At 40.9% G+C, this 20,775-nt stretch overlaps 1 protein-coding gene across 3 annotated transcripts in view; it reads right to left on the reverse strand.

Annotated features, from left to right (window-relative positions):
- Positions 1–8,967: 8,967 nt before the first annotated feature.
- The window catches only part of fgfr2 (fibroblast growth factor receptor 2), a 40,870-nt gene continuing 29,062 nt past the window's right edge, over positions 8,968–20,775 (reverse strand). For all 3 annotated transcript variants that reach the window (XM_079248976.1, XM_079248975.1, XM_079248977.1), the window contains 7 exons: positions 20,209–20,319; positions 17,730–17,920; positions 16,918–17,040; positions 15,804–15,874; positions 12,465–12,602; positions 11,969–12,074; positions 8,968–10,610 (listed from right to left, as the gene is read on the reverse strand). In XM_079248976.1, coding sequence (XP_079105102.1) covers positions 10,446–10,610; positions 11,969–12,074; positions 12,465–12,602; positions 15,804–15,874; positions 16,918–17,040; positions 17,730–17,920; positions 20,209–20,319 — 905 coding nt within the window. In that variant the 3' untranslated portion in view covers positions 8,968–10,445. The remainder of the gene's footprint in view (positions 10,611–11,968; positions 12,075–12,464; positions 12,603–15,803; positions 15,875–16,917; positions 17,041–17,729; positions 17,921–20,208; positions 20,320–20,775) is intronic.

Here is a 20,775-nt window from a genome sequence, read left to right on the forward strand (position 1 = left end):
CTGTAGCTAAAAGCTAACTAAGCTAACCCCGAGATAACGGGAGCTAACCAGCTAACGGAGGTAAGCGGGCTAAAGCTAAGTCACGTTGTTAACCGGCTAAAAACCGTGGTTGTTTTACGTTCTTCTGACTTGAAGCCGGAGATTGGTACCTGTCAATCAAAAGGACACGCCCCTAAATATGCCGAACTTCGAGATTAAATTACTTTAGAAGAGTTAGAAAAATTTCACTCCCCCCACAGTTGTCATGAAGGTAAACCTGACCTATTAAACCAAAAATGGATTTTTGAACCAGGCTGTAAACATGTTTATTTCTGCCGTGAAGTTGGCCTTTTGAAGATGGGAATCTATGGGGATTGGCTCTGTTTTGGAGCCAGCCCCTAGCGGATGTAGGGAGAACTGCAGTTTTGTGCACTTCCGTATAGGCTTCATTTTTAACCACCGGAGGTTGCCACTTGTTCCTAACCTCACAATTTCAAGCCTCAACTGGGGGAAAGTTTAAACAGTGGCCTTTCTGTGTGGAGTCTGCATGTTCGAAGACATGAATATTAGGTTAATTGTTATGATTAATTGATTACTTTTCACATGGAAGTCACTTTGGATAAAAGCGTCTGCCCAATGACAGTGGAATAGAGTAGAAATCCCATCACGGTGAAGCCGATTGGAACATCCCAAGGCATTACACCAATGTATCGTTATTTACTTTAACACGAAGAGCAAGCTGTTGCAGTCGAGCCAGTGTCAGAATGGCTGCTTTGTTTACCTTTTTGCCATCACCAACATGCAAGTCATGTGATCAGTGACAAAAGCTGAGAATGGTCTATAGAAGAATCAGCTGTGGAGTAAACACACTCCTTCACTAGGCCTACTTTTCCTACATTATATAGGTCTGGATCCAAAATGTAAGCAAATCCAATGAATGGCTGAGTCAGGAGTCCTTCTGTCTCCAGAGCACTGCTTTAATGTGTTTGCAGCAACACACTGTGTGCTGATCATTCCCATTTGCTCCTGCTGATGACAGCCAGGGCAAAGACTTCTATAAACATAATAAATCACTTTTGATGATAGTGACTCATCTCCCTCTATTTTTTTCTCTTCTTTCATCAGTCTGTTTGTAAAGACATTTGTGAGCCAAATGCAACCTGAGCCTGTTTTCTGACTGTAATTCAAACATCATTATCATCATCATAATTATCCAATAGAGACCTCATCAACCAGATCAAATTCATGAATTTTTCTTGTAGAAGCCACATTGTAGGGATAAGGGTTTAGTTTTAACCTGTGTTCTGCAGCTCACGGTGAGGCAATCTTATTATTCTCCCATGGGAATGGTAACATTAGCTGAATGTCTGGAGTAAAAGGATTTTAGCAAAGCACCAAAAGTTTGTTTTTGCAGCCTTTTAGGTGTGTCTCAGCCTAACCTAACCATCTTAGCCTAGCCTGGCTCCATGCAGCTTACAACACACTTTAGGAAGGGCCTGTCATTCCAGATGGTAAAGCTTCTGCCAGTGAGAGGGTCTGAAGGCCTGGCTGCTGGCCTACAACCACAGCCTCTGAAAGGCAGAAACCTCTGGCCTTTCAAAACCAGGACAAAGTGCCTTTTCAGGGGCCTTCTCCCCACCCCCCACCCCAATACCCCCACCTACCCACCTCTTAAGTGCTCAATCAAGGGCTAGCCACATCATAAAGCCTAGGATTGGGTTTATTCTCAACATAAATATGCTGGGGTTCATATATTCATGTGTTTCCAACTGGAACATTTAACCCTTTATGGCCCAACTCTTGTAAAAATGGTAGGATTTTTAAAAAATTCTATCTTCATTAGTCACTTTAACAAAATGTGACAAAAGATTTTTTTTTCTTTTTTAGTGCGGGGGAGGGGGGGGGGGTACCATTTATAAATATGTGATATGTGTAAATTATTTTAGTGCGATGTTCTGCTTTCTGGTATTGGTTAGGGTTTTTATCAACAAATGTTTACCTTAAAGTGACACCAAATGTTTCAGAAACTGTATCATTTATGTGTGTATATGTTTGTGTTTGGCTTTATAGGGTGAAAAAAGATCAGACAATAAGGTTCCGTCTTAAAGCAGAAGATCAGCGCTTTAAAAGACAGAACTCACATTTAAGAACCTAAAGTCTGCCTTGGAAAATGTGAGAAATTGACCAAAACGTCAAACTTAAAGCAGATGGATGCCAACCAGCAAGTGAAGCCACAACTCTGTGTCCAAATCTAAGCAAACAGTGAACTTGGTTCACCTCTCTGCACATTTTTTATATCAAACATAAAACACTCTCCCAACGCCCATCATTGTTCATGCATGAAAAAAGCCGAAATCCGTAAAGTTGCAACACTTCACGATTGGCAGGTGGCAGTAAAACTCAAAAGAAAGAAGAATGAGTAGAGCCAAAGAGCTTTGAGATGGGTGATTAAGTCAGGAGCTATAATTATCTCATCTTGCCTGGGCAGGACAGAGTGAGCTCTTGTTGTTCCTGAGCGGACGGGCTGCTAGAAAGGCACATCACTCACTGCACACTTTTATTTAATGACCTCCTCGCTGTAAAGCATGAGGAGGGGAAAAAAAGTGTATTTTCCCTGTTAACCGCCCCCAAACTTTCAGCAACACGCAATCACCCGAACAACAGAAGTCAGCGAGTTAGAGAGGGATGGAGTGGAAGTCACGGGTAGAGTGTTTAATAGGGGTAAAGAGCAAGAAGGATAAATCTGACGTGGTGCAAACACAGGCACAAAAAGAATCTACTAAACATGGGAAGAATGTCTAAAATTGACAGATTGGGTAAATGGTGGAGGGGTGAAAGGGGAATGAGCTGTGTTGGCACTCAGAAAAATGGACTTCTTGTTAAAGCTGGAAAGAGTGATGCAGGTAAAAGGGGGAAGACGGTCTTATACTGATTTACAAACCCTGACAGTCGCCGTGGCATTGTCATGGTGATCATTTGTCATTTACAGTGTGAGCGCAGCCAACCTGACGAAGGTAGACGCCAGACTTTGCAGCTGAGTATGCACAACCTTGATTCCTGAAATCTGGTGGGAGATTTCAACATTGCAGACTAATTTCATATGGTATGTAACCAGGAAAATATCTGTCTCGTTCACAGCGACTGCAGGTTAAACAGCAAAATGCCTCTTGAGGTAGTAGCTTGGCTCTGAACTACTGCGGACAACATTCTCTGTTCTACTTCAAATTTTTGGAGTCTAAACCAATCCGTACCTCCCCGATCAGTCGATCCTTCTTCTTCCTGCTTTTTATCCCCTTCCTTTTCTTCCTACTTGTGCTCCCCGTCCTTCAGCCCCAATGTGTGTGTGTGTGTGTGTGTGTGTGTGTGTGTGTGTGTGTGTGTGTGTGTGTGTGTGTGTATGTGTGGACTCATGGGAGCCATAGCTCTGACAAACTGCCCTCCTGCACAGTTTCAATTAAACATTGTTTATGGGCAGTTCTTTGTTTTTTACAAGCTTTTTTTTATTGGCCCAGGCCTGTGTTTACTTATGACAGTAACAGTTCTGCATGTACAATGTCGTATATCTCCATCCAGGCTGTCTCCTGTCACCGAGCCAGAGGAGGCAACACACTCTTTACTGTCAACCATGCACTAAAAGCCACCTTTCTGTCCTCCTCCCCGTAATGTGCAGTGCTTCTGTTAAGGGAAAGCTTTTCTCAAATGAAATAAGTGCTCTTATGTTACAATATTTACTAAATAACATAATGCATTTCCATAGTGACTCTATCTTAATCAGAGGTCCGTAAAACTCAGCCGCATGAGCATCTCAGCAAAGCAAAAGAGAAGATAAAACTGAGAGAATTGAGACATTTGAGGCTAAAAGTTGGGATATTTGAAAATGTTGCATTGATTTAGTCTTTCTATAACAACAAGCTGTTTGTGCTCAAAACTCTGCTGAAAAAAACACGTTTGACACTTTGGCAGGACATCATCAGCCCGCGTCAGGGTTTATGGCGTTTGATGTCACCACTGACATCATCAGTGCAAGACAAGACTAGGGGGAATATGTCCGACTGGAGGGATGAGTGCTGTGACTGGCATCTCTGGGTAGGGAACATTATGACTAAGCTCGTTTATAAAAACACACCCACACTTGTAAAACATGGCACGTTAGCTAAGTGTAACAAACTTCACTACTTCAGAGTCTAACATCCCTTTCTCCAGCGGTTCTTACACTTCATGAAGCACAACAGCTAATCTAAACGCACACACAGGCAACAACAACACAGAACATCCGATGTGGAAAGATTAACAATTAACAATCATTAACAATTTTATGACTTATTGTTGTGTTAATAAAAATATATTCTTATAGTATTCGGGGATTTTTTGGAGGGAGGTTGGTTTTTATGTTGTTTTTTGTGGCATTGTTTCCATTTGTGTTGTTTGTGTAGTTTTTAATGTTCCTGCAGTCCTGCTTTGGTTTTAGTTTTATTGTTGTGTTTGTGTGATGGACCAGCAACCTGTCCAGGCCGTTCATGCCTCTCGCCCAGCGCTTGCTGGGATGGGCTGCATAGAAAATTAACGGATGAATAAATAAATGTTGTGTTTTTCTGAACTGAACTTACTTTTGGGTTAATGCCACTATCTTTTCTGTAATGTGCTCGTGTTTATGTTTCTTTTTCTTTGAAATATTGATGGTGAAATGGTTTTGCGTTTTCCTTGTTGCATGTTTTAAAAAAAGTCAAGTTATTGCTTGCTGTGTATGTGTGTGTTTGTTGTTGTTTTGCATTTATTGTTGTGTTTTCTGAAATTATGTTCTAATTGTCGTTGTGTTTTATGCTATAATTGTATTTCCTGACATTGAGCAGAACCAGTGTGTTTTGAGCGTTTACGTATAATTACTAATGTTGTCATAACTAACCTCTTTTCATCTGACCAAATTCTCACAAATGGACTCATTATTCCGGTGAATTCTGCTTGGTCAACAAACAAAAGCAGCATAAATTCTGCTTAAAGTTCTTGAGTTCTGGCAGTTCTGTACCATTATCTTCTTCTAAACAACCCATTTTCAGCTTGTCTTTTTCCAGTGCTCCAAGAGCTGTTGCCTCAGACTTTGACACACAGCAAAGTCAGCATTTAAACTAACTGCAAGTGGAATATGTGATTTACAATTGCTAAGACACAATTTCTGAATGTTTGAAAAGATCTCACAGGGTAACAAACCACACACAAGCTGGATCCAACGCACACACAAGCACACAGTCGACTTGTTTATCCTTCCATGCAGAACAAGACACGGTGCCTTGCAAGTCCTTAATCAAACACAAGTAGACCCCCCCACCCACTCGTGAGCACTGACCTAGCGATGAACCATTCATTATCTGCAACTCAGAGCAAATTGTAGGTTGAGGAGTCGAGCATTGAAAGGAACAGACTCAGACACTGTTGGTCAACAGGAAAGTGGTGGTAAAATATGAAATACTTTTGAGTGTTTGAAGTAAAGTATTAGAATAAAGATGTGAGTGGAGAACACGTTCTGTACGAAGGTAAAGGATTTTAGACCCTGTGTAATGGTCTCCCTTATCAAGCGAAGGTAGACTTTGGTGAGGGATGAAAGTGTTTTACTAGGGATTAAGCCGTGGATGTGGCGGTCACACTGCAGCTTTGTTAAACTTTAAGTCACCCTCCTGCTACACAACCTCCTGGTCTCCTACCCCTCCTCCTCTTTTAGAGCTGGTGGGGTCTTATCTCTTTTGGATGCAGGCTCCTCTGGCTTCACACAAAGCCTCATGTTGACATTCCAGAGGACCGAGCCTTGCGCAAACACACCAGGCCCTGACAGATGGCTGGGCAAGGGTGAGCAGGATAGGATGAAGGACGCAGAGGAAGACCAGGGAGTACGGGAAGCAAAAAAAAAAAAAAAAAAAAAGCACAATGACAACCAAAATGACAGGCAACACAAATAAAGAGCATCCTTTCTCCTGCTCTTTAAATCCAGCACTTCCACAGCTAAACATTGATGCTTGAAAGTTTGTCAACTTTTTTAATTTCATGTCATAAATAGATAAGTAAGTTTTGTTATTTTTTTCTAATTTTCAACTTATTTGTCTTCATCCGCACAAAGACTCAAGCGTATTTGAAAATATATCACTTTTATTTACCTTCTGGTTGAATTCCAGGAGGTCTGATAAAGCTTTAAGCACCACTGTAAAATTGTCTCCTTTTGGCCTCCATCTTCTTCCCGGTCTCCCTAAAGTCATTCAAAGCTAACATTTGAGGGTCAGTGGGTTAATCTTCAGGGCATTAGGCAACCCAAAGCCCTCCAAATGAAAAACTCATTTAAGGCTGTGACTGAGCGTGGTGGCCCGTGTTTATCGGCGGATGGCAGGAAAGTATTCCTGCTCAGCAGGCCACATTTTTCTAGATGAGAGTTAAGTTCAGCATATGAGGCTCAATGATTAATGGAGATTAAATAAAATGTGTTCATATGTGCAATGTGATTTAGCAATACAATCTAACTTAAACAAAATACATAAATCAAAAATACATGTTAATTAACAGCTTTCTGCAATATATTTATTTTTGAGTGACTATAAGGCCATCAGACCTTTTATCAAACCTCATAAATAAAACCAGCAATTGTGTGTTAAAGTGCACTGAAAGTAATCAGAGCGGTGTCATGTCTGAGAGATATCTCAGAAAGAACAATCTAATCCTTTATTTGGTCTCCATGGAGTTCACCCCTCCCTGTGTGTGCCATCAGCCTGCAGCACAATAGACAGTCGTTCTGATAAAAGTCTGCAAAAGCCAGTGTGGATATCCGGCTCCCTTTCTCTCCAATCTACCCTTTAATAAGGGTGTATTGCTGTGGTTTATCCTGCCACTCTTTCTTTCCAGTTCCCCTCCAGTCCTCCATAGCTGCTTTCTTCCCCCTTATTCTATGGAAACACAGGAATGTTCCCGACTGACTTTTCCCTCTGAGCCTTTTTCAGGTTTCCAGGGACATGAGGAGACAGGTCTGTTCGAAGGAGACTTAAAACTGCTGTGCGCGTATGTTTATTCAAAACAAGTTGAAGCTTGGTAATAGAGGGCTGTCCAGGTTTGTGTTCAAGAACATCTTTTGTACATAATAGACCTTTTAAATCAGTATTTGTTACAATTCACATCTCTTTTTTTTTTTGCCCAAAGCATGAACCCTGCGTATACTTTGATGAATTTCTTTTTATATGAAGGGGGAAAAAAAAGACACTTGCAGATCAAAATAAGTTCTCAAACAATCCTAAATGGAGCGTTTAGTTTTTAGTCTTCATATTTGTGATCTGAATGAAAACGTTTTTTGACATACTTGACAGATTGCCGTGCGGTTAAATAGACATAAATACACCTGACAAAATGAACTGCAATAACTTCTGTTGTTATTTATGTTCTATAAAACCAACATTTTATCTCGGTCTTTTTGTATACCATTTTGATTCAAGTATTCTCACCAGTAAGTGCTATTGACATTAGATTTAAAGCACTGCTGCCTCATACAGGACCACATGAGGCTGTTGACCATGAGCAGATTCAGGGGTTGGCTAAAAGGGCACTGGCTCCTGATGAAATTTGATTAGCTCCAGAAATGACCGTGTCCAGATACCAGTAGCTTGATAAATGAGTAAAAGCTACAAACTGTGGCACTTTCAACACTTCTTACAGCTATGGAGATTAAATATCTATATTTTTTCTTAGATTAAAGAAAAAGGGGTAAATGTCAAAGCTAATAAAATGTTGGAAATGAGAAACTGGTATTTCAGATGACACATAAATGCTGCAATGCCCGAATGAACTTGAATACTGTTTGATAGTTTGTTAAATCTGAACTTGGATGTCAGAACTTTTAAATTAAATTTTAAAATTACAAACTCTTCTTTATTTTATTTATTTATTTAATTTTTTTTAACAAAGTGCTGGAAAACTGAATGTTTGCATCTTTGCTCAAACCACAAACTGTAGCCACCTGCGATATTAACATGTAATGGTGTGTGAAACTTGCATACATGCTCCTGAAAAAGAATTGCGTATATGCGTTGGCGATATACACCTCCTTCTTGATGTGACCTCGAAATGACTCCTTACTTGTAAGAACCTGAGACCTGCCATAACTACTGACTCAAACTGGACCATCCACATGCCCATCTTATCCTGCTCAGGGTTGTGTTTGCAGAGTCTAAAGGCTTTTATTGGTTCAAAAACCTTTTATTTGTGAATTTCTTTTACAATATAATAGATATAATTAAGTACTATGTCAGTACAACTTTGCCTCGTGTCATGGCCTGTTGGGTTGGTCCATCACTGCCATTTTGCCTGAGGTTGATAAGAAACCACGACTACAATAGTACGTGCACATTCATAGCTGTCACAGTCGATCAGTGGCACTAATAGATCTGCTATGATTAACTTACATCAAATCAGGTCAATCAGCTACTCACTCTGCTGAATTAAATCTGTTGTGATAAGAAAAAAAGGGAAAATCAATCAGCTAATCAGAGCCTGTTTGGCTGATCAAAGTCAGACAGTCTGAGCCACAAAGCTTCGCTATCATGACAATTACAAGTTCCGTTCTTGTTAGCGAAATTGCTTTGACTACGGTAGAAATCCTAATTTGAACAGGTTTTCTTTTTTTATTGTGCTGAGCTTAGCTGTTTTACATCTGGACATCTGAAGGTGAGTTTTTATTATCACACCACATCTATCTGATACAGATCTACGATTTCAATCCAGAAAATCCTCATCTACTCTCGGAGGTCCTGCTGATTTGTCCAGCTTGTCTAAAACTGCGTGCAGATGTGGTGGAAAATATCTTTGCTCACATAATAGCAGGCATGAAAACCGAAACTTCTACACCCGCAAAAACAAAGCAAAAAATATGCAGTTCTATGATGAAGCACCTTTCTGTCGCAGACAAATAAGACGGATTCATTCTATGCAGCTTAAACAACAAGTGAAGACAGATATCTCGGCAGGGATGTTTTTATTTTTGCACATCTGGCATGAAAACCTGAAAAACAACATCTTAATGTTGGTCCAGTAGAAAAGAAAGAAAAGAAAAAAAAACACTTGAATGATTTAATCATTTGATTTTCAGGAATTTAACTCTGTCATGTGAATTTTAAATCTATATTTAGTCTAAATGATCATGTGGACTGCTGGTAGGTATTTCCAAATTCGTATGCCCTTCAGTTATATATAAATATGAAAGAATCTCATTTCTAAAGCATAGCTAAGAAAGAATGTGGATAGAAATGGCATCAACATCTACATATAAAAGGGATTAGATGACTATAAAATGTACATTTCTTTTTCAATTTAACTTAATATTCACATTCATATATAAAACTTACAAAACCTGAATCTTTCAAACCCTCTAAAAAATTTTTTTTTTGTTACTGCTGAAAGATCATTTTAAATTACCGTACACTTAATGGATTATTTCCGTAAAATGAGCATCATTAATGTCATTGTTTCCGCCATGTTGTTTACAATCCTTTTCGACTTGTTTCAAAATACGTAAGTCAATAAATTAACATGCTACCTCAGTCCCTGAAAGCCAATACTCATCCGTGTTACTGAAAAAGAGAAGGAAGAGTGTTTGTGTGTGCGTGTGTGAGGAGAAATAAAGGACACATAAAACTGTTAGCAAACCTGCATCGAACTGAAAGCAGGGTGGGGAAGTGGGGAGGGAGGTTATTTCCAAGTCCATACAAAAAATAGTTCACTGTAAATATATAATATATTTTTATACATATTTGAATATATTTACAAATATACCCAGCACTATACATTATACTGTGGATTCTGTCTCCAGAATAATCAGGGAGGTTGATCTAGAGAACTGAAAAAGAAATGCATCAATATTACAAAATAAAACAGGAGAGACATTTTTATATTCACTCTCCTCCTATTTCTGTTTTGTTAGTTGAAGTTCTGTCAGTCCATTTCCTATTTGTCTTCCTTTTCTAGTCCCTTTTTTTTTTGTCTTTTCTTTCCTTTTTGTCTGAAGTTTGCAGCAGTCCATACATTCCTCCAGAAGCAAACAACGGTCTTGGAATACCAGCCGCTGCAACTGGATCGCCAGACAAGCAACGTCGTTGAACTTCTGGGTACAAACATGAGAAATCTTGTGTGTTTATATGAGAGAGGAGGAGGAGGAGGAGGAGGAGGAGGAACATGCCTTGGGAATGTCTTCTCATTCAGTCAGTACAAAATAGCTTCTGCAAGGTCCCTGTCCTCTCCTTTAAGACCTCAATGTTAGCATGTATGTGTGTGTGTAAGTGTTTTTGAGTGCATGGCAGTGTGAGTGTGTGACAGCAGTGCTGCCACCAGCCCAGTCCCATCTGGGCCCATTAGTCCACTGGGGCCCACAGAGAGGAGTGGGGGCGGGAGGGGATTCCGGAGAAGGTGTTTGAGGATGCTGAGGTTGGGAAGAGAAGGAGGCTGAAGGCTCATCTTTTGGCATTCCCATTGATGGACTGGTACTTGGGAAGGCAAGGCTCGTCTGGTAAGGGGTCGTGGGAAAACACAGAGTCGTCACCGGAAGAGCAGGAGCTGCGAGTGTCAGGGAAGCTGGGGGAATACTGCTCTGTGGGGGCACACAGGTCCAGATACTCCTGAAAACACAGACATAAGGGACGGTTAGAGGATTTATGCTTGGATAAAATTAGAAAGATGTTTCCAAACAAGTGAGAAGTACCGTAAAACAAAAAGATTTAAAGTGAGCAGAGGAGAGAGAGAGCTCAGAGCTAAAACTCTGTCAACAAAAGCAGGGATTTTCCAGAGGAGGGTTAGTGATGTGGAGGGACTGTATCACCTTCATATGATATTTATCTAAACTATACCAAATCACTCTGGGAGGATTTATGAAATGGAACGGGAAAAAAAAATTATCTTAAACTGGATACTGTATGAAAATATTTGCAGGAATAAAAGGTAATAAATTGAATGTTGGAGTTCCAGCTGCTCCAGTGGAGTTTGAGGAAAAGAGGACAAATTTAGGGAACTGGGGCAGGAATGTTAGCCGTTCTAGCCCTTTTCTTTCACATAAGTTCATTCCAAACAGATCTGATATCCAACACTGAAATGCCTGACATAAACACTGAGAGATGGTTTGGGGAAAAAGGAGCTGGCAGAACAAACCAAACCACCATAAGAAGGAAGATGAAAACCACAAGAAATCCTGTTGTTAATTTTTGACTGAGTCCAGTTTTGTGCAGTTGTTTGTGTCTGCGATCTTTTCCGTCCTCTTCCTTGACTTTCATGGCTGTTACAGGGACTAGCTGTAAAAAGGAAGAGTTCTTGGGGTTTTCTAGAAAATGAGCACTGGCTTCCATTTTCCCAGCTCAACACGAAAAGGCTCATATTACTAAAGATCTCCACATCTGCCAGCGGTTTGGGTAGAAAAGAGGGAAAGGAGGGGGGAGGGGGGGCAGGAGAAGGCTAGCAAAAGGACCTTTATTACAATTTAAAAGTTCAAACTCAAAGCTGGGCTTTGTTGGCATAAATTCATGAAGTTCCAGCTCCAGAGCAGACGAGTCTTGACAGCTTTCCATTGATGGCCTCTTTTCAGGTCAGCTTACGGATATCACACAAGACAGGGAGAGGAATGGAAAAAAAAACCAAGCCATTACAGGGAGTAAGGCTTGGATGTGATGATTGGGCAAATTCACTGGGACACAGTGCCTGTGCTGAGTCTGGATCAGACCTACAGTTTTTTCTGCCTTCTGTCAACAACACACCATATACCTTTGGTAATATATCCACTGGAACCCTGATACTCTTGCAAAAATGTACTTTTTGCAGCCATTTACTTTCCACATTATATCTGACTGTTTTACAGCAATGAAATGCCATCCACCCCTCTTTGCCAGGGTGGTGTGCGAAGCTTGAATTCCCCCCCCCCCCCCAGGAAGGAACTCATGAGAGGAAAGGTGTGGAGAGGTATGAAGAAAAATAACATAGCTGCACTCACCTCGTTGGTGCTCAGGGTGAGGATTCGATCCAGATCCTCTACTAGCTGCTTAAAAGTGGGTCGCTGAGATGAAATGGCATGCCAGCAGTCTTTCATCATCATGTATCTGAGAGACAAAGGAAAATTTAATTTAGGATTGATGCTTCTGTAACAAGGAACTGATAAATAAATGAGGATAAAAGGTGTCTGTGATCATTTGCCCCGCTAAATATTTTAAAAATGGCATCATGCACTGCCTTCTCTTCTGTAGTTTTTCTTGGCAGGGTGGCAGGGCTTCACCATTGTATACTGAGTGCATAGGTCTTATTGTGAATGAGGACACTGATAGCAGACAGCCACAGCTGTGCAGAGGCCCAACAGAGTGGACACAGAGCCCCAGAGTCATGGATCTGATAGAGACTGGGCTGCATGGAATACTCATGTGAGAGCTACCATGCATTTGATCAGCATATGGGTTTGAGAAGATGCTGATGTCGCAGAAAAGTGCCAAACTTACAGCTCGTTGGTGCAGTTGCCAGGCTTATCCATGCGGTGGCCCTCTTTTAGTAACTTGAAGAGCTCCTCGACTGGAATGCCAGGGTAGGGCGAGCCGCCTAGGGTGAAGATCTCCCACATCAGCACCCCAAATGACCAGCTGAGAGAAAAAAAAAACGCAGCTATAGATTAGTTGAGGCAAAAGATTTATCAAAAAGGTTTGTGGAAAATTTCTATTTTGTCACTAGATTAAGGGATCGAACAATTCTACTACACTATACTATAACATCAGTGGTATCAGTGCCCACTTTCTGCAATCCAGTGACTTGTGGTGCATAGCCGCTGCCAGCGCTACTCTGGCCCTGCTCTCAATGATGGCTTTTGTGCCCTGCTGGCTGGTCACACAGGCTGGCATTGTCCGATCACACCACACCAAAGCAAACACTGGACCACCCACAGCAGACAGACTACAGAGAAGCACACAACAAAAGATGCCCAGAGATGGAGATAGTGACAATTAATCCTTAACTGCTTCCTCATCTTAGTGTCCGGTTGTTAAAAAAAAAACAAAAAACAGTGACTCCATGTCATCGCTGTCAAGCTTCATGTTTGAATGTTTATTTTAGCAATAAAGAGTGCCTCAAATGATCATTCTCGATTCATGTACACACAAAAGCACTATTATTTCACATTTACAACCACAATGAGGGCACACGTATTCAGGCTGCCACAGACCGCATTTGTGGTGCAGCAAGCAAGACAAGCATGCATGTACGTGAAGGTTGGGCATTTATCAGTTCTTCCATCTGTTTACACAGTCACCCGGCCAGGTTTGTTCTCTCCACTATCATCTGTTGTATCTTTGCACTTGTTGACACTCATCTCTCCTTTCAGCGTCACTTTGTAACCATCTCTCAGAGCTTGTCATTCGGTTGTGCTGTGCATGTTCGTGTCCACTTGCAACCAGCCATGACGTACAAAATAAACACATAAAAAGGGCATGTTTGGGGGTCTCTTTAACTGACTCGACATTTGGCATTCCTGGAAAGCGCTTCTGTGTATGTGCGTGTGTGTGTGTATTTATGATAATCAATTTAAAGAAACATGAATATTCCATCAGAATGGAAAACTGATCAGATGATAAATAAACTTTTTCTAACATGCAGTGAAACATTTGATCTGTGATTAGTTCATTAATCTTAGCCGTTCTATTATAAGCACAAGTTTTCATGTCGCTGTCCAAAACATGATTAATCACAAAAGTGATTAAATAAACCCTTAATTTTAAATGAAAGTACTATATATATATATATATATATATATATATATATATATATATATATATATATATATATATATGTTTCCATAATTACATTATACACCTCTGCACCAGTAGCACCTTCATAATCCCATTATATGAAAGACACAAGCTTTTCTGCCTTTTACATGCACCATCTTGCGTTGTCTTAATCGTTCTTTGACATGTACAACCAGCCTGTTTAGCTGTTGTAATAACTGACATGCTGTGCTGCTTAAGGACTCAAACCTTATGCACTAACAGTTGTTTCACTGAGATTTTCCCACACCCATGTTTAGTATACGTTGCAGGTGATTAGACCACTGGGTTTTTTTTTCAGTCTTGCTGTTACATACTGATGATTATTATTGGTATAAATTTGGCATCCTTGCGTGATAAGACTCAGCCCTTGGAGAAAACACCTTGTATACCCAATTGTGACTCCCTTACCTATTACTAAATCATGATGTAATCTTCCAAAAAATCCTAATTTTGTCATCTATGCACACTTCTCTTTCTTTGTCTCTCTCTTAATCTTATTTGAGTGTGATGTTGGCATAAAATGTTCATATTGTTTATATTAATTTTTTGATTCATATTAAGATGGGAAGTGAATCCATAAAAAAAAAAAAAAAAAAAAAAAAAAACCTCATGTTTTTGGACTAGTACGTGGTAAATTAAGAAGATTCCTTGCATTTCAGATTTGCTGACATTTTTATACGTGCATCCCAATAAAAACATTTGAAAAAAAAGGATTTTTAACATGGTATTATACATAAAACAAACCCTGACCGTCATGCTCCCAATCTGAAGTAGAGAAATAAGTCAGCACTCGAACCGACACCACCCTGAGAGCTGAGCCCTACGGACCCATTTGTCAGAACAGCAATAAGAGAGATTCATTGGAATTCATGTATTCATTTAATCTGATGTCATGTATAGATCGCCTGTGCCTGGCGATGTTTGAGCACAACTCCACCCCACCCCATACTCATACACACAAAAAGCCAATTACTACAAGCGAGTGATGAATTGTAATTAGTGGTGAGCTGATACAGAGGACTACACCAGCCACTTCTTGCCTGTTCTTTCCAGCTAAACCACCCAACCCCCCCCGACTCCCAGTGTTTTCTCACATTATTGATTGGTGCTGCAGAACCTGAAGGGCATCATGTGTATGCGGTGCACATATTATTTATATGGACAAACAAGTGCGCAGAGTCATGGGAAGGAGAGTGGTTCTCTCAGTTTAGCAAGATGTTTAGAGAGCTACTGGTGCAGGACTTAAACACACAGAGACATACAAAACTTCCCTTTCCAAGGGTCAGCATGCAAGGCATTTATCTAATTGCCACATACACTTTCTGCCGGCAGTGTCTGGACTAGAAACTTCAAACAACATTGTCAGAACGCATAAGACTCAAACAGCAAAAAGAGAGGGACGCCCTGCCCTTGTTCTGTTTTTAGAATGAGTACTCTTGATCTTAAAAAAAAAAAAAAAAAAAAAAAAAAAAAAAAAAAAGAAGGGGGAGAGACAGAGACGGGTCAACAATTCACATACCAGATGAATTAAAATAAGAATGCAAGGATGAAAGGGGGTTATTTTGATCATGGAGCTGCTCCAAAACGACGAGCAGCGTGTTCAAAGTGTTGCTGAATGAGCAGAGAGTGAAGAGGGGTTAAAGAGAGCGTGCATGAAGGCCTGCAGTGGAGGGCCGCAGCATTGTTGCATTCAGACATGTATGGAGGCCCAGAAAGGTGGGGAGACTTCCGAGCTGAGCCGGAGGAGCATCAGAGGGGGGAGGAGGTGCTGGTGGGCTCAGGGCTTCTTCCAGGCTCTTTGAAGCCAGCCAGATTAGTAACACGGCATTGGTTGCAAGTCTAGCGTGAAATCCTCACTTTTGCCACAGACTGGCCAGCACTGGCCCCCTATAGCCCCCCTCCCACCCACCCAAGAGCACAGCACCAAAAAAACTCCACTTCACCAAAAAAACAGCCCTTTCAATATGACTGCATGACAGTGTGAGCGACTTATTTCACGTGCGTGTAAACTAATGTACTTACACATCACTCTGGTGTGTGTAGACCCGGTCAAAGAGCGCCTCTGGAGCCATCCATTTTACTGGGAGACGACCCTGGGGACAAACACAGGTTAAAGTTACTTAAATCAAAACTATGCAAGTATTAGAACTGAGCTGAATGTTTGAAATCATTCACTTCTTGGATCATCTCAGAACTTGGGAGGAACAACTACTGGAAGGAGAATCTCCCAGAGGAGCATTTACATTGTCAAAAAAGCAGAGCTGATAAAGAGGGGCACAGATAGAGGAAGGTTTATCTCAACAAACCATTAAAAACAGGCTAAAAAGCTAAACAGACTAGACCTAATATCTGTGTGTTAAAGCTTAATGCCAACAATAATCTCACAAAACACAAAATCTTTTACAAGAAAATATTAATGCAAATCAAATGTGTTCTACATTAAAAATACAATTTGATAAGTTTCCAGTTATTAAATAAAAGCTAATTTACACTGTTTTATTCCTGCAAGATTGAGGTAAAAAAAAATCATCAAAAAGAAAGAAAAAGAAAAAGAAAAATCCCCACAAGGACAGCTCTGTCTGAACTGGTTTAATGTGATGTAGGAAATCATCCCAGTAGCCCTGTCCGCGTCATCAGTACCATCATCATCTATGAACTGAATATTGTTGCTGTTGTTGTCAGCTAGTTCTCAGCATGATTCTGCATGCAATGAAAAGGCAATCATGCATATCAAATGAGGATGCGCAGGCAGTGCTGCTCTGTGGTGGGAAAGAAAGACACCACTGGGCCACTTTAGAGATGTCAGTTATGTTTAGACCGCTCCCCTCTCCCCTCGTTCTTTGCCTCTCTTTGGGGCTAATTGTATGAGTGTCGATGAAACCAAAAGAACAAGAGGCTGAGGGGGTAAACGAGGCAGAGCCTCCAGAAGCACTACATTCAGAGCCTGCCTGGGAACCTGCAGCTTCTGCCAAGACACCAGCACAGGAAAATGAGTGAAGCCAAAAAAAGAAGGAAAGAAGAGAATTAGAGAGCAGAATGAGAAATGTGGGCTAATCTCACACTGATCCTTGAAAACATACTCCAATCCCCAATATAGCTCATCCGTCAACCTGTGGTATTTATGTAGAGGACTTACATTGGTCGTCTTTTTATAGTAATCAATGTTGTGGACATCCCTGGCCAGGCCAAAGTCAGCGATCTTCATGACGTTGCTCTCCGTGACCAGGACGTTCCTGGCTGCCAGGTCTCTGTGTATACACTGGGTTGCAGAGGGGGAAACAAGAAGGTTATGGATGAAAGCTGGGAGTCATAACCCGCAAAAAGTAAAGGGAGGAGTGGAATAACGCAGTTCCTTAAATTTACTCCATAACAGGTGTACATCTAATTTGGAAAGGTGTTCAAATATTTGGTGGTGTATGTAATCGTTCAGTAATCTCCTGCATCGAGGTAGCACTTGACTGAATAACATGACGCCACACTGACTACACCAGCATGAACATGTCAGGATAAACGAGGATTCCTCACATAGCTTGCCACATATATGGTTGGTTGGTTATGCATCAACGCACATGTGCAAGCAAAAACATATGTATGCACTCCTAGCATGTGTGTGCGTGTGAGACAGTGAGCTTTGTCGCATTCCAACAGTGAGAGGGAGCGTGAGGCTGCACTTGGCTAACATGGCCGTACCCCCACCCCCCATTGTGAAAACTTTACAATTCTTCCACACAGAGGGGCTTTTGTCATAGAATCAGAGACAATGCAGGGATCTGGGGTCTGAATAGTGTTTTCAGGAGACAATATTCCCACAGTGATGCACAAACAAGCTTCCTACGTAAAACCTTCCTGGATGTAGCCGTCATACCCTCTGAGCACCGGCACAGAAAATTACATTGGCAGACAGCGTGAGGGAAGTTGATGTGTAAGTTTCTGTGTGTGTCTTCTTACCTTCTGTGATGCTAGGTACTCCATGCCCCGTGCCACCTGATAAGTGCACGAGACCAGATCTTTGAAAGTGAGCTGCTCGTCGGAAACACGGGCAATGTCGTAGGAGTATTCCATGCCTGGTGGCCGGCGGGCTCTGAGGTACTCCCTTAGGTTACCTTTGGAGGCGTACTCGACTATCACATAAAGAGGGCCTACACAAGTGACAAGCCCTAAATTAGTTCTTTAAACTTAGTCATGAAGGATTCTCTTGGACAGAAAATGAACATAATTCCAACGGTATTTTAAATGAACACAACACACCTGAATAATCAAACTTGAAATTTACCTTAGTATTCATGGATGTCCAGGGTGTCAAACAACAAATAACAGCTAGCATGCTATTATTTCTCTCTTATTATGCAAGCATAATAAGAGAGAAATAGCATCAAAAAGCTAGAAGGCCTTGTGTTATCCTACATGTCTGACCTAGTATGATTACTCATTTTACTTAACGTTTTCTAAAAATCAAGAGGGCCAACAAATCAGCCTCTGAAGCATATTAAAAGAAATTATAAACAAATAAAATTAAACTTTATTTCAGTCCTAACAGTTTACATATCACATCATTTTAAAAACATAATCTCCTCATTATCATCTCTTAAAATTAATTAAACCCAGCTTCAGATGACACATTGAGACATTATTTATTTAGCAAACACTGAGTGAAAACTCAGTGTGTGAAACGCAGCAGTTATTTAAACTAATCATTTTCTGTTTGACATTAACAGTCTCTCACATCTTTGTGGAGTAATTCTGACCCACTGATCTTTGTAGCAGTAATTCAGTTCATTGAGATTTGGGGGAGTTTGACTATGCACTGCTCTCTTAACATCCCACCACATCATTTTAATCAGGTTGAGGCCTGGACTTACTGGTTTATTGCAACATTCATTCTTGGTTTTTCTCTTCCAGCCAGTATGCTGTTTAGGATTAGTAACATGTTGCATGACTGAGAGTGCATTCAAAGCAGGATATTCTGGGGTTCCAACTGAGCGATGGCGTTATATGTGACTCTAATATACTTTGGTATACATGGAAGTGTATGGTTCACTGAATGACTATAAAGCAGGGTCAGTAGTAACTAGATTTGGCCTGGGACCAAAAATTTTCTGACCACCTGAATGTCAGACCAAAATGACCTCTTTACAGCTAAAACAGGGTTTTTCTTTGTATTTATACATCTATTTATATATTATTACATAATATAATAATTCTATTCTAATGGAAACTGTAAAACATGTTATTTGTATCCTGTGTGCTCCATGCACAAGTGTTTTTATATTGTTATATTTTTTAACATTGTGTGGGTTCCAGTGTCTTTTATTCAAGAGTAGATGTGAAAGTGGGTCAGGAAGATGTCGGAATTGAACCTTACACCTGGCTGTGTCCGAAGCAGCTTTTTACCAGGTGAACTAAACAGCTACATGAGCGTTCAGCACCAACAAAACCAGTTATTTTCCAGGTCTTCCCGTCTGGTAGTTTTGGGCCTGAAGTGCAAGGCTGCTGCTAGATTCAGGGTAAACTCCAATTACTTTACTCAGCAGCGGTGAAGCAGACACAGGTCTCTGCTGGAACTAGAAGAGCTGTGTGGTTTTTAATGCTAAAGCTTGTAGCATTAACCCATCACAGCTAACTTCCTCTGCTCCCGATGCAGCTGCATCAGCCACGCAATGCATCAGCACAACACTGTAAACAGAACCATATCTGCACATTGACAAATCACTCTTGTGATATGTTTTTATCAACTGAATCTCCTTCCTAAGGGCTGCATGGTGCCATAGTGGTTAGCGCTGTGGCCTGACAGCAAGAAGGTTGCTGGTTAGATCCTCGGTTGGGCCTTTCTGCGTGGAGTTTGCATTTTCTCCCCATGTATCCATGGGTTCCCTCTGCGTATTCTGGCTTCCTCCCGCCGTCCAAAGACATGCATGTTAGGTTAATTCGTTAGTGTAAATACCCCATAGGAGTGAGCCTAAGTGGTTTGTCTTTGTGATGGACTGACGAGCTGTCCAGTGTGTACTCCATCTTTCGCCCAAAGACTGCTGGGATAGGTTCCAGCTTCCTCGCAACCCTTCATCAGACTAAGTGGTTCGGATAATGAATGAATGAATCTCCCTCCTACAAAAGCCATAGCTGTTAAAAATTAGCAGCTGTTAGCCGCCAAATTGTATGGAAATGGATTCAAACCCCTTTCAAGACTGATGTTTATCTGAGATAATTGCTGGTGTCTTTCATCCTTGACAGCATGGTAACACACACTTGGATGCATCAAATCAGCAAGCTGCACAGTTGCTGATGATCAATAATCCAAGTACATTTTCTGAGTAGCAGCAAACTGCTACTTACCCTAAGCCAAGTGTGTATTGTTTTTCAGGGGCATTGTTTTAAGGAAAAATAAACATTCCTATCTGGCTGAACTTTGTTAGATCTCTAATGAACTCACCGTCCTGTGTGCAGGCTCCCAAAAGGTTAATGATGTTCTTATGTTTCCCAATCATCTTCATCATTTCCATTTCTGACACCAGGTCAGACAAATCTTTCTCAGTGGCATCATCTGACAAAAAATAAATAAATAAACATTGATGGCTGTTCAGAAACATTCAGCAAAACAAACATATCCGCAGTCCTGTGTCTTTATTTTTATGTCAAACCACAGGGCCATTCAGTCACACAACACCTTGTTTTGTAGGTGCTTTTGATTAAGTGAGGCTGACAGACAATGTGAGCTAAAATTACAGCAATGAGGGAAGCTCCTCCTCCTCACTCTGACTACAGAGGCAACCTTTCAGTGCCAGGGGGAGGGAAGGAGCAGAAATTAAAAATGTTCAATCTAGATTCACTATCTTGTGCACAGGCTCCTTTTGTCATGAACTGATTGAGCCTGTAGAAGTTCAGTAATTTGCCTGGACAGCTAGGATTGCATTTCTTGCATTCCTCTGAGCTATTATCATATCTGGAGTCATCCTAAAGATCAGATTGCTATTGTCATGAATCCTGTAAGTATACTGCT

Source organism: Telmatherina bonti (genome assembly GCF_933228915.1).
Source record: "Telmatherina bonti genome assembly, chromosome: 11".
NCBI classification, from domain to species: domain Eukaryota; kingdom Metazoa; phylum Chordata; class Actinopteri; order Atheriniformes; family Telmatherinidae; genus Telmatherina; species Telmatherina bonti.